The 14,999-nt window shown below is 44.1% G+C and overlaps 1 protein-coding gene across 1 annotated transcript in view; it reads left to right on the top strand.

Moving 5' to 3' along the window:
* The window catches only part of LOC132796775 (acetylcholine receptor subunit alpha-like), a 60,992-nt gene extending 49,262 nt beyond the window's left edge, over positions 1-11,730 (top strand). Inside the window, exons 5-10 of the mRNA XM_060808052.1 lie at positions 1,003-1,171; positions 6,056-6,192; positions 7,512-7,658; positions 7,744-7,836; positions 7,910-9,026; positions 11,380-11,730. Coding sequence (XP_060664035.1) covers positions 1,003-1,171; positions 6,056-6,192; positions 7,512-7,658; positions 7,744-7,836; positions 7,910-9,026; positions 11,380-11,580 — 1,864 coding nt within the window. The 3' untranslated portion in view covers positions 11,581-11,730. The remainder of the gene's footprint in view (positions 1-1,002; positions 1,172-6,055; positions 6,193-7,511; positions 7,659-7,743; positions 7,837-7,909; positions 9,027-11,379) is intronic.
* Positions 11,731-14,999: the final 3,269 nt, after the last annotated feature.

The following is a 14,999-nucleotide window of genomic DNA, read 5'->3' as shown; positions in this document are numbered from 1 at the left end:
TGCGACTGTGTGTGTGTGTGTAGAGTCAACTGCCAGAAACAGTTAGTTGTCCTGCCTTGGCTTCGATGTTGCTGCTTCTTTTGCTGCTGCTGCTGCCCTTCGCTCTTTATTATTTATTTACAATATTTTCTTATTCAAAATGAAGCCGCAAGCCTCTCGGAATTATTGATGGCAAACATACAACACTCACTCATACACACACACACACACACACTAGAGTACTCTGGCCATGGTCGAATACCCCAAATATCCGTATCCATCCATTGGCAACCCGTTCCCTAGCTGCCAGCCATTTCTTCATTTTTTTCCGCCGCGTTTTCTCCATTTTCTCTCTCGCTCCTCCACTTTTTACTCGAGAGTTTTTCAAGTGCGGTCGCCAAAAAGTTCTTGACTCAATTTACCAAATTTGCTTGCTTTCTTTTGCTGCCGATGCCTCCACTTCTCCACCACTTCAGATCTCAGCTCGTTTTCTTGATTTTTTATGATTATTTTGGTCTTCAAATTTGTTGTTTTTGTTTTGCCGTTGGTTGGCAGTCAAAGATTATTAACTTTTAAATTATGTACACGACAGGACAAACAGGAGGCCGGCCGCAAAGTGTCAAGTTCATTAGTCGAAAGACAATTGCTACAGTTTGGCAGCCGCCGCAGTTTGATGGACATTGGTGTGCGCACAGTTTGGCAGGCAGTCAGCCGCAGTTGTGGAGTCATCAGTGCGGTCTTTGCAAATAATTTCGAGCATTTTTCAATATTTATCGCGCAACTGATGATTTATGTGACTTGGCGCCGCTGTGTGCGTGTGTGTGTGTGGGTGGGTTGGTAATATATTTGTGTATGTATGTGTGTGTGTGCTTATTGACGCTGCGGATGTTCTGCCAGCGGAAACTGCAAACAACAGCCCCATAATAAATAAATATTTACGTCCTACGTGGCACATTCTAACCAACATTCTCTCTCTCTTACTCATTCGTTCTCTTTCTCTCTCTCTCTCTCTGTCGCACTCAGCAATGAAAAATTCTATACGTGCTGCGATGAGCCATATCTGGACATCACATTCAACATCACAATGCGACGCAAGACGCTCTTCTACACGGTCAACCTGATCATACCCTGCATGGGCATCAGTTTTCTAACCATTCTGGTCTTCTACCTGCCATCGGACAGTGGCGAAAAGGTGAGTAATATCCTCCATTGGGATGCACCGCATCCTCATCATCTATATCATCGATATCATCTATATCGTCATTATCATCTTCATCATCAGCTGCCGCAATGAACCCGCAGCTGATGCTGCCACATTAATTTATATACACATCCGAGTCTACGATTCTTCATTTCTTTTTTTTTGGTTGTTTGGTTTTGGTCGTTTTCTTTCCTTCTTTTTGTTTTTTGTTTTTTGTGTTTTTCTTTTTCGGGTATATATCTTTTTATGCGCTTTCATTCAATTGCCATAATTTATTGCAGCAAACACATACTACGACATACGAAGCGACTGTGTGTGTGTGTGCTCTCAATGTGCTTTTAATTAAAAAGAAAAAAAAAAGGAAAACGAAAACGAAAAAAAAACCAAAAAATAATTTTACACTCAAATGAAAATGAAAATGAAAATGCATTTCGACATTTTCTTTTTTACTGTTTGCCGCCATTTAACTTTAAATAAATAAAATTACATGTTGTATTTAATTTAATGTGTACAGACATGCAAACACACACACACACATCGACTTGAATGCAGATGAATTGCGAGCGTTAAAAAACGCGCGCGATTTGCGGTTCACGCGTTTCTCAGCGCGATTCTTTGTGGTGCGAAAACGGCCGAAAAATGGGTAAAAAAAAATACAGTAAAGAAAAAAATGATTAATAAAATAAAACGGCATAATGCATAAATATAAATATTTACATGCCGCTGGGGACTTATGAATAAATTACGGCCAATTTTCAAAATAAATAAAACGCAAAAATAATTTGTATGTGCGCGCGGTTTTCTCGACGTCGACGTCGACGTCGACGTCTACCATTATGCATAATTTGTGTAATAAATATTGACAGTGCATTTGATGGAAGCCAACACACACACACACACACACAGAGAGAGAGAGAGACGGTCTGGCAGTCATCCCTTTTGCTGGTCAGGTGCATAAAACGATTCGCTAGAGAGAATCCACATCAACAAGCAGCTCACCAATTATGACTACCAAATTGGCTATAACCAAAGGCAAACCGGAACTCAACTTCACTCTCCCCTACGGCGAGTAGAACAGCACTCGCTGCTGTGTGTGTGTGTGTGTGTGTGTGTGTGTGTGCCACAACACTCGTTGTTATGATTAATGGCGTGTACAACACAACTCGTTGATAGCCCAGCACAATACTCATATGTAAAATAGCTTTTGTTGATTACAAAAAAAACAAAAACAAGAACACTGATTACCATAATGAGAGTGAGCCAAAAAGTGCACTCGTCGTCATGTCAGCAAGGACAAATAATTTACAATACTCCGAAAAGCAGAGAGTGTTAATTAAAACTACTTAATGTCATTACAAGTGTATAATTTGATACACAACCGAAATTAAATGTCGTCAATACTATGAAAAGATAGCAAGCTAAGGAAAACTCGTTATTTTCAAAGTAACGAGTAAATTGAGATAATAAATAGTTTATTCAAATAAAAAAAATTTAAACAATTAAGAAATCTTCAGCTGAGTGTGCTCGAGGCATAAAGTTATAATACTCTTCTACCCTATGAGTAACTGGTATAAAAAGCTTGAAACTCTTTGCTTTCAAAGTAGCGAGTAGCCTACAACTTGAAATAGCTTTATTCTCAACCTTTCAATGTTTCTTAATGGTGATATTCATTTATAATAACAAAAAAATATTATTATATTTGCTGTAAGCAAGAAAGTCAGAAAGCTCGTCGATTTAAAAGTAACGAGTAAAGTGTTTTCTTAGCACTTTCATGTTTTCAACTTCCTTCAACTTAATGCATTTGGTATGTCAATAATGAAAATAAATATACATCTATGAAAATAACTAATTTAGCAAAACTTACCAAATTTAAGAAAACTCGTTAATTTAAAAATGACGAGTAAAGCCCTCTCTCGCTTCTAAAAATTAAACTAAATATGTTATTCGAAGCAGGCAAATACAAATATAACAAAAATAGAAACTAATTCCAAATTCTGGAAACACTAAAGGGTGAGATAACGAGTAAAAGAAGCGAAGCACTCGCCTCTGAACTGTAATCGAAGCTAACAAGGTACTTATTTGGCACGCAAGGTTGTAAATGCAAGACGAGGTAAAGAGATAGATAAGGTGCGAAATAAAATGAGCGATAACAAGCTGCAGAAGGATCTGTTAAAGTTCAGCACAAATAGGGGACATATCGAGTGGTGAATAGGGGTGGGGGAGGGGAATGCAAGCACATAAAGAGCCTACAGCCCACGGGTTTGGGGAACATATCAGTTTCGGCTCGTTCGAATAAACAATTCATTGTGTTTTTATTTTACGAGCCAGCCCGCCGCCTGGTCAAGCTGTGTTGTGTTTTGCTGTTGTTGTTGTTGTTGTTTTTCTTGTTGTTATTTTGTTATGTTATGTTGTGTGCTTTTTATGGTCAGTGAGTGAGAGAGGGGGAGAGAGAGAGAGAGGGACAGAGAGAGGGAGATAGACAGCGACAGCTGGAGCTCGCACAAATATTTACGCCTAAAAGCGGTCAACGTATTGAGCAACGAGCAATCGTCTGCTCCATGGGAATGAAGTTGCCAATTGCTCCCGCTGCTGCGGTTGTTATTGTTGTTGTTGTTGCAAGTAGTTAAAAACATACGAGAGAAAGAGAGAGAGAGAGAGAGAGGGAGAGGAAGAGGGGGCGGCAACGGCGAATGGGAATATGAGATGGGACATGTGCAATCGAAATGAGAATCGGATTCCGATTGCGATTTCGATTGCGTTGCCGATTTCGAATTCGAATTCGTATTCGTATTGGAAATTGGAATTGCAATTGGCAATTTACATGCATATGCGCCACAACGCACTTCATTCATTCAGCCATTCATTGGTTCATTCGTTCATTTATTCATTCATCCATTCAGTCAATCGCATAGAGTTCGTGTCCAATACTAAGTAGCTCAACTGGACAATGGCAAACTGGGAGTTTTTATTTTGCTTTTGGCCACAGGCAAAACACGCACGAAACCCTTTTGTCGACGCGTCTGCATTTTTATTATTGCTGAAACAATTACATTTTATGTGCAGCAGCGCACACACACACACACACACATGCATTGCCTGCCCCATGCCACAGTTGTGTGGCACATTCAACGAGTGAGAGAGCAAGTGTCAGAGCAAGCGAGAGAGAGAGAGAGAGGCATAAGAGAGGATGTGTAGTGCAGACATTAATTACACATACATTTGCATAAATAATGCCCCTCCTCGTGTCCGCTTGCAACTGGCTTGTCAGCTTGAGGACTTTGTCCATGTCGCATGTCAAAAGCGGCTTGCAACCTTAATTAGGCAGCGCACTAATCGCTTTACAGCACTTTGCAAAACTAAGGCTAATTATCATAAAATCATTAGGCATCAAATTTATGCCGCACACACACACACACACACGCACAGACAGTGACAATGAGAGATGTGCTACTGCGAAAGTATTTGTGTGTGTGCACACATAAGAAGCTTCCAAGAACTCAAATTGCCCGTCTCATTTTCGACATTTAATTACTTTTTGCACACACTTCATTACAAGCAGCTTACACACACACGCACACACACACACACAGGTGAAGCTGTGCCACCTGGGCCACCTGTCCTGACCTCCAGCTGAGCCAGCTGTGCTTAGCAGTTAATACAACTTGGCAGCGCGCTGACTGCGACTCACTCACTCACTCTACCTCTACGTCTCACTCGCTCCTCTCTCTCTGTGCGTCCGTCTCCGTCTCGCCACCATACAAATCATATTGAGTTTGCCTTATTGGGCGCTCTGCGAAGTATGCTATGGTTTTTATGTGCCTGGCGCCGCAATATATTGAGGCAAGAATAAAGCAAAAGCTTGAGGGAGAGAATGCGAACAACGAGTGGGATTAGTCAGTCAACTTGCCATGTGGTTATTTATAAGGCATCCTTCCTTCTGCTGCTGCCATTGTTTTTTACGCTTCACACACACACACACACACCCACTCACATGAACAATAAAAAAAATTGCAACACACACTTCAATAGCATTTTATACGATTTCGATTTTAATAACTCAAGTAGAAAATTCGAAGGCAAACTGCTGTGAATAGCAGCTGCATTTGAATGTTTATTTAAATACATGTGTATGGCGTTGTCTTGTGTTCTTACCATACAATTTATTTATGTAGTTGCCATCAATATTTGCGCTTCTACACATTTTCTGCACCAATTCACAGTTGACACATTGGCATTCAAATATCGATGTTGCTTTGTAAAGGCAAATGTGAAATTTATCGATAGGCGCCACACACTTATGGGATCACGCCTATCGTTTGACGTACTGCTCCCTACTTTAAGCTGGCTGCTATGAAACTAGGCTGTTACACTTTAAATTTAATGCTGATGATGGCATGTGACATCAACGAGAATGTAAGATGTAAATAACTATGAAATATTTATGTTAATTAACATATGAGTATTTGCATTCGGTATTTAACTAACTTAGGAAGCTATACAGATAACACATGGAAATCGTTAAGTTAATGTGTCGTGCAAAAAAAAAAACCTGAGTAATATTATTTACACGTACTCTTAGTTGTAGTACATGCATTAACCTTATCTAGGGTACCCGAGGTTTCATTTTGAGCGATTCACAATTGTCGCTTCTTTATGGTGGTGCCTTCATTTTTCCGCTCACCTGAAACTCAATTTCCCAAATCCCTTGCCACGTTCCGTTGCCGTTGTCGTTGTCGTTTGCCAGTTGCCAGTTTGCCGTTGAAGCTGCAAATGAACTTGACTAAAACATCGCACTGACTTCTCCATCTCTACTATATATGTATATATATGTATATCTATCTCTATCCATGCTCTGTCTTTCTCTCTCGCACACAGGTCTCATTAAGCATATCCATTCTGCTGTCGCTCACTGTGTTCTTCCTGCTGCTGGCGGAAATCATTCCGCCCACATCGCTGGTGGTGCCGCTGCTCGGCAAATTTGTGCTTTTCACAATGATACTGGATACGTTCAGGTGAGTGAATATAAATGCCGACTACAACTGAATGCTGAATGTTGAATGCGCTGTATGTGGAATGTTGAATGTAGAATGCGAAATGTTGAATGTTGAATACTGAATGTTGAATGTGAATGTGAATATGATTGTGAATACGCTTTGCGACTGCGACTGCGACTGCGATTGCGACTCCGACTGCCACCGCGACTAGGACAACGATTGTGATTGCGATTGAGATTGTGCCAAGGCTCGAGCACGCACTCGTTCGATTTGCATGCCAAACTGATAACAGCTCCCTCTGGTACACCTCCCTTCCTCAGTGTCTTTCTCTCCCTCCCCTCTCCTCTGGCTGGTCTACCTCTTGTTTATGAGACGACTGTCGAGTCGGAAACGGATGCAAAAAATGAAATTGCGCCCGTTACGAATTTTTTTTTCATATTCGTTTTTTACGTTTTATACCCTGCAACTCTTTGCATATATTCAATCCATACAACAATGTATTTAACGTACTGAGGAGTTTCACTAGTCTTTTTTTTGAACCCTCAGATACCACAGCATAACAATGTGGTATTGATAAACTAGATCAACACATTTGTCTGAATAGAAGTACAGGGTAGCAGTCAGCCTAGTTGCTGCCGTGTGTGTGCTGTTCATATTTGCCATTGTTTTTTCGTCCTCGTTCATATCTAACGCTCATTTGGCCAACTGCCCATATGCCACGCCTCCACTCGACTCTGTTCGCCTCCACAGCGCCTCGTTTTGCTTCGCCTTCCCTAGCCTTGCCTTGCCTTGCCTTGCCTTGCGTTGTCGTTGTCCTCGTCGTCGACGTCGTCGTCGGCCGCAAGTCAAACTTCAAAAATGGCCGGGGCAATTTACAGCCATTTGCCACGCCCACTTGCCACACAAATGCCCGCCTAATTGTTGGTAAACAAAAGTCTAGCTGCCAGGGAAGGATCCCTCCCTCCTCCCAGGTCGAGTGCGGCACAATGAACGGGGCATGGCACAGCGAATGAAGCTGGAGCTGGAGCTGAAGCTGGAGATGAGTTTGGCGTGGGCTGCACTGACACTGCCACTAGACCGGGCGCAACAGGACCTCGCACTTGGACCACAAATGATGTAATTAAGGCAATGGGCAGCTCTCACTCTTCGCTCTCGCAGTCCGAGCCTGACTTGTCGAGGGCAGCAGCTAATTAGACAGACGTGGGCGTCACAAGTTAATTAGCCGACTAAAAGACTTACACTACTCCCCTCACTCACTCTCACTCTTTATCTCTCTCTCTCTCTGCATCCCACCCTCGCTAACTCTCTTTGTCTATTTATATTTTTTTGCCCCGCAGCATCTGTGTGACAGTGCTGGTGCTGAACATTCATTTCCGTTCGCCACAAACGCATACAATGGCGCCTTGGGTGCGCACGGTGTTCATCAATCAGCTGCCACGTTTTCTGGTGATGCGTCGACCGCTCTATCCGATCAGCGAAATGATGTATGTTTTCGCCCACATTCATTCTGAATGTTCCTTACGCTAATCTAATCCTATTGCCATTTTCTTGTTTCCTCCTCGTTCTCAGCAAATCCTCGCGTCGTCTTATGGTGCGCACGTGCAATGGACTCGAGCTGAGGGATCAAATACCACCGTTGCCACCGCCTGTGGCTCTGTCCCGGTAAGTTCAACAAAAGTCCAGCCACTTGCCTAAGATCTTCAAGGGGAATTTGCTTTCCGTTTCGATTTTGCAGCATGCATCACAGCCCTAAAACGACATCGCGTAGCACATCGCCGCATCTGCAGCATCGCGTGCAGACGCTCAGTCTCATGGATGAGCTGGGCGCAATGGGTGGCGGTGGTGTTGGGGGCGGTGTTGGTGGCGGTGGTGGTGGTGGTGCCTCAACAATCACCGGGCATTTGAGCTCACTGTATCCGCCGACCATATCGACGGTTAACCAGCAAACCTCGACCACATCCTCGCTGATTGATGCCCAGTATCACAATCAGTATCAGCAGACGGGCGGCTCGCTACTCGATCATCCGCTGACGCCGACCAAGTTCCGCCAGATGACCTCGACGTCAAGCCAGACGGGCCAGGGACAGAACGGCGCCACCACCGCTCATCATCACTACAATGCGGGCGCATGCTGCGGCTCGTCGACAGGTGCAGCTGGTGGTGCGGCTGGCAAAAGCAGCTCCACATCGACGCTGGCACAGCATCAGGGGGGCATTAGCAGTCAGGGCAGCCAGGCAGGGGCTGGCAGCTATCATCTGTATCGTCAGCAATCGAGTTGCTCGGCAAATTTCTCGCCATTGCCGCTGCATGCGCATCAAGCGCACGCCTCGACAACCACCTGCGATTTGGGTTTGGGCGGCATCCACAATCCCAATGTGATAAAGTCCACAACGACGGTGAATTCGGTGGCCACCGCCTCAACGCTCGCTGATTCCTGCTGCAGCGGCACCATACAAATCCATCAGGGCATGGGCGCTGGCGCCGCCTGCCAATCCTCAGAGCTGCTGCATCAACATCGACCCACCACATCAGCCGCCGCGGCCGCTGCAGCCGCTGCTGCTGCTGCCGCCGCCTCAGCAGCTGGTGCCAGCACCTCAGCGGCGGCAGCTGCAGCCGCAGCAGCAGCGGCAGCATCAGCGGCGGCAGCGGGTGGTGCAACACCGACGCCACCGCCACCGCCAGCCTGTGATATATTGCCTGCCTGCCAGCGCGAGGGCGGACCCCACTGTTGTACGGGGGGACGGGGCAGCAATGTGCGACAACGCTGGCACACCTGCCCAGAGCTCCACAAGGCCATGGATGGTGTCAACTATATTGCGGATCAGACGCGCAAGGAGGAGGAGAGCACACGGGTAAGTACAGGAGCACGAAGAGGGTAAAAACAGGGACATGAAAGAATAGCAAGTGGTTAGAACAGGGCAGGGACAATAGTAGGACGGTTATAGTAGGAATAGAACAGGAAAGAGATAAGAGTTGGGTCGGGTATAGACTCGAGTATAGAACAGAGAAGCGTCAGGAGCAGGACGTAGATAGAACGCTTCAGGGGTGAGCAGAAACAGGATCAGGGGCGAAGAATAGCTAGACTGCGACGGAGACAGACGGCAAATGAGGCCAAGTGAGGTCGCCTGGCAAAAGCCGAAAGCCGCTTAGTATTTGGCGCGGCTTAGCCTAAGTCGCAACCCGTGACTGTCAGCAGTCAACGGTGGGCGGAGACACTGTTCGCGGGGCTGAGAGGGATCACAGGGGGGAGGAGCACAGCAAGCCCAAAAACCATAGCGAGCGAACATGGGATTGCGATGCCTAGAGGAATACACAACTCCGCGGGAGTACAGGACCACAGGACCCATAGTACTGCAGGACTATGCTACAACGGGTCAACAGAAATACACGAGAACAGGACAACAACACATCGCGACAAAGGACATACAGGACTGCAGAGCCGCGGGACAACAGGAATACTGCGGAGTACTGCGGTATTCGGGGAACTGTGGAACTCTAAATAGCTGCAATCCGTCGACAGCGAGGTCGCAGGACTATGTTGCGGAATTGGGCGTGCAATGTTAATAGGCCAAACGCTGGCGGGCGCAATAAATTAGAGAGGCCTTAGCTCGGATTTGCTCGAACGTCAATAATCGATATAGCCAAGGGTGTGTGTGTATGTGTATGTGTGTGCGGGTGGACGAGTGGACGGGGAATAAAACAGGCACTACACCTAGGCGGGACAATGTCAGGACAAATGAGGCACAATGAGCGCGCGTCGTCAGTTAATGCTCATAATGAAGTTTGATGCGGCGCTAATGATGATGAAGCCTAGCCTTGCCCTTTTATTGACCTTTCATCATGCAATGTGTGTGTTAGTGTGTGTGTCCAGTATGTCCTGCGTGTCCTGTCCGCATCCCTGTCTGCTTGCCTCTTACGCATGTGTTGTGTCTCCACTCTCAGCGGACGGCAGCAGCATCAAAAAGTTTTAATGACTTTTCATGCGGCTTATGAACACGCTCGGACACGAAAAGTCCTTGGAGTCCTTGCACTCGCATTCACATCAGCAGCAGCAGCAGTGGTAGTAGTTGTAGTAGTGGTAGTGGTAGTATCAGTAGTTCCTTGGCAGCATAATGAATGTCTTGTGGCGGCACAAATGCCAATAAAAGTATTTTATTAAAATTACGCACACATTCAATCATTATTGGAATGTCATGCTGGGCTTAGGCCACGGACACAAAGACAGACATGAACACGGACACGGACACACGAACATACACCGACAGCACACGCGACAAAGAGAGCCAGATAGAGAGAAGTAGAGTGAGATGGGGAACATGACACAACTGCTGAGATATGTGGGAAAACATCGAGACAGTGCACATAATGGAACAGTTGGCACTGCCAATGTCCTGGCATTTACATTGGGCACAAAAGCGTAAAAAGGCACGACGAGAGCGAAGGGAGCACGATTGCGTGAAAGCAGTGGGAAGAGGGTAGAGGAGGGGTAGAGGAGGAACTGCCAACTGAATAGAAATAAGTACTGACAGCGTGTCACAGAGACCCGCTGATAAATAGACAAAACAACTTGGAAATTGCTTTATACTCGCACTATTAGATCGATCATATAGCAAATGTGAATGCGAATGCGAATGCGAATGATTCGTGTCAGATTGCAATCAACTATGCCGTTTTAAGCCGCACATTCAATTTCGAGTAATTCCTGGCAAATTCAGTTACTTAGTGCGTCGCATCAACTATTTTGGGAGTAGTGCAATTGATTTATTGGCAATACAAATATCCTAACTGGCTGCACATTTAACGTGCTTTACTTAAATGGTTCAAGTTAAAAGGCTGCACGAAATTAAATGGAGTTTGTGCTGTGCCTAAAACTCCAATCGTCAGGAGGATTGAGGATTGAGTATGGGGTATGCCACATGAGTTGCCACTGCAAATATTTCAAATAAATTGCTTCGTTCTTTTAATTACTTTGAATGTTGGTAAGTGACTCATGTGGCGTATTATCGGCTTACTTGATGTCTACGACAAATTTGTATATTTGAATGATTCGCAGGCACACTTCAACATACGAGTAGTAGCGGAGGAGTATGTGAATCATTCATATTGATTTTACGAGTATTTTTGTTGTCGTTTCGTTTCGTTGATTTATGCCTCATCATTGCGTGTGCAATGTGTGTGTGTATTTCTGTTCTTCATTGCCAACAGGTCAAAGAGGACTGGAAATACGTTGCCATGGTGCTGGATCGTCTCTTCCTCTGGATATTCACAATAGCTGTGGTGGTGGGCACCGCCGGGATTATCCTGCAGGCGCCCACGCTCTACGATACTCGCGTACCCATTGACATCAAGCTTTCGGAGATTGCCTCCACGACGGCCAAGCCGAATGTGGCGAGGCCCGTGTTGTAAATCCCATAAGGACGACATCAGCACACACACTTACACACACATACAGAGATACAGAGATACACGCACACACTCACTCACACAGACACGCGCATACTTGGACAGTCTGAGGAAGTAAAAGAAGGAAGAGAAGAAATTCGCATTTCTTTTTTTTTTTTTGTGACAGTAACAACACGACGAAGTGGAGGAATAAGAAGCAGATGATGGAAAAGTCGAAGATGTAGAAGAAGAAGAACAACAAAAAGCAAGTAACTATAACTTTAACAAGAAACCGATACATGTATTTGTTATAAACTTAGAACCATGTAAGAAATGAAATGAATCGAAAACATGATAACGAAAAGAATATGATGATGATGATGATGACGAACCTTAGCTACGATTAACTAACTATAACGAAATTGTACACTAATGTTTAACAATGATAGCAACAACAATTGAAAGACAAGCACAAAAAGCCTCTTAAGATGTTATAACGATTTGCCCATAATAACATACCTACATAAAATAAGCTCTGTTCCACAAGTGTTCTACTACAATCGTACCCCAACTTCACACATACACGCATTCAATATGAATACAATTCATTCGATTTAATTATTCATCAAGAAATACACCTAGCACTTAGTAGATAGATAGGCAAATTTGTTTAACTTATCGGCTGCCAAACTGTTTCAAATTAATTGCCTGATCGATGCTCGGTTTATCGACAATCGATTATACATATAAAAGCAGCACTGATTTGCAATCGAAAGCACGATAAGCGATAAGCTTAATTTGCTGTAAAAGCTACTGCAATAATAAGTTAATTAGTTAAGCACCAAAGCCCAAGACAACATTATAATTAGTATTCTAATTTCGTTGCGTTTCGCAGTTTTTTTTTTTTTGTCCTCCATTGCATTTGCCGTTTCGCAAGTGCGTGAGTGAGTAAGTCAGCAAGGCAGCGTGGAGCAGAAGGATGAAGCGAGAGAGCGGCGGACTGTGAAGTGTAGTGGGTGACTGGGTGACTAAGCGTAAGCTTTCGAGCTGCAAATGATGCATGCAAATTAGTGCAAATAAACACACAGCACAGCACAGCAGTATGCGATGCTCCTCCTCGCACATTCGCCTTGCGGCAATTAGTTAGCACAAAGCTTTAGTTATTATGCCCAAGTGTGCGTGTTTCGAGTGCTTCTGCATGTGCACTCACACACACATACATACATATATAAATACATGTGCATATTAGTATGTGTGCGTGAAGAGTAAATAATCACCATTTGGAATTCAAATTCAATTTTAGTGTGTCAGCTGCGCGCGCGTGCAGCCCGCCTAATTGGCCAGCATAACGGCATATAACTGGCAAATCGCACAGCATAGCACAGCACATGGGCACAGATCAACAACGGTAACTACCCCTCCTCCACAATCCCATACATTTTTCAAACCCCCCACGCTATTATAATTTGTTTAATTCTCTGCACTCGTTTGTTGCCTACGTTTTATGTGCATTCACACAGCATTCAGCTTTCTACTGCTCACGCAAATCGTTCGTTCGTTTTTTTTTTTTTGTTATGTGGGTCAGAGGGGAGAGGTGCTTAATGTTCGGCACGCCGAGATAACTCCATATTTTTTTGCTATGCTATGTGGTGCGTTCGCCTTTTTAATGCACTTGCGACTCTCATAATTTATGCAAATTTGCAATTGTACTGCAATTTATGCGCACAATTTACACCGGCTACCTGGCCAAGCGGTCACGTGCCAACAGTCGCAACGACAACAACAATAACAACTACAGCAACAATGCCAATTTTTGACAACAACAAAATTCATAGTACTACTGTCCAAGCGCCAAAAAGTTTTCTTGTCTCTCGCTGTTCATCTCCTGTTTGTATGTGTGTGTGTGTGTGTTTTTGCATTTTGCCCCGCTTTGATTTTGTTTTTATTTGAATTTTGTTCACTCTCGCAGCACATTATTCCGTTTATCTGCATTTCACTGTGGCAATAAAAATCAAAATAATGTTGATTAGGCGACCGAAAATGTTTTCCAAATTGCAAAGCGCTTGAAAAACGTTTTAAAGCACAAACAAAACATAAATGGCAATAAAAACAACAACCACAAAATCCCGAAACCAAAGCGCACACCATGCTTATCCGTAACATTAAAAGGGAAATTTTAGCAGTGCGCAAGGAGGGAAATTTTTCAAATGCTAACAGCGCACTGTTAAGTGCAGCCGAGTGCTGCCAACAGGCAGCAGTGTAGTGCAAGCGACGACTGCTGCTAATGCCGATTATGCGATCAGAGCCACACACACATCATACATATTTTGCTTGCTGCAAAAGTTGCGTAGCAGTCAGCGTGCTGTGGGGATCTATCTTGTTCTTCATGTTGGGTCGTAAACTTTTAAAATTCTTACAGAGCAATAACTAAAATGCGCTAAGTGACAGACAATTATTTTGAGATTGCTGCTAAAGTGCAATTCAGCGCACAATCAACTGGAAAATAATGTTGTTTCGTGTTATTTGCTGCTGTCTTGTCCACTTGCATCCATTGCATCCACTTCATTTTGGTCCAGTGTCAATCGTCAGCAATTCGCCGTAATTGTTGGCATCTCTTTTGCTCCTTAAGCATTCCTCTGCTTTTAAAAGCGGCGGGCGCACCACTTTAATTAAATGATGAAAAGCGAGTGAGCAAAAAAAAATAAAAATAAAAATAGTGCACACACACACAAAATGAAAAGCCATTAACCAATAACAAATTATTATGATTTTTTTTTTCTTTTCGCTATTTATATGTGTTGGGCGGATGCAAGAAGTAAAAGAGATGGAAAAACACTATAGTAGAGTATAAAAAGTGACCATGTCGAAAGTTTTTAAAGCGCTTTTAATGACGGGCCAAGCGAGCAAACTCACAAGGCGTTTTATAGTTTTTGTTTTTTTCTCTCTCTCTTTGCTTTCCTTCTCTTTCAACAGGGTAGGAAGGAAGGAGAGAGGAAGCTGGCATGGACATTGAAACCGACCGCAAATCATAATTGTTGCGGCAACAACGAAAACAACCAGCAAAAAGCTGGAGAGTGTGAGAGGAAGGCAGCGTAACAATAATACCAACTGTGGCCACACAAAAAGCACATTAGCTTGGCTATCGCCTTGACTGTCTGCCACAGCTCCTTGGTCCCACGACCCCTGACCCCTGTCCTCTGCTGTTGCCGTAGTTGTTGTTGTTGTTGTTGCTGCTCTCTCTTTGTTTCATGCATTTCGCTGTTTGAAGCTAGGCTCTGTTGGTCGCGATGCGTATCAGCGAGTTTGTTACACATAACTTTTGACGCGCAGCGCCTAAAAGTATGCTACAGCATTTATCTATTGCCCTGAGACGCGCTCTGTACGAGTATGTGTGTGTGTGTGTGTGTGTGTGTGTGTGTGTGTGTGCTGGGCAATACAAAAGC

This window comes from Drosophila nasuta, chromosome X (assembly GCF_023558535.2).
Source record: "Drosophila nasuta strain 15112-1781.00 chromosome X, ASM2355853v1, whole genome shotgun sequence".
NCBI lineage: Eukaryota > Metazoa > Arthropoda > Insecta > Diptera > Drosophilidae > Drosophila > Drosophila nasuta.
This window is presented reverse-complemented; position numbering and strand designations above follow the sequence as displayed.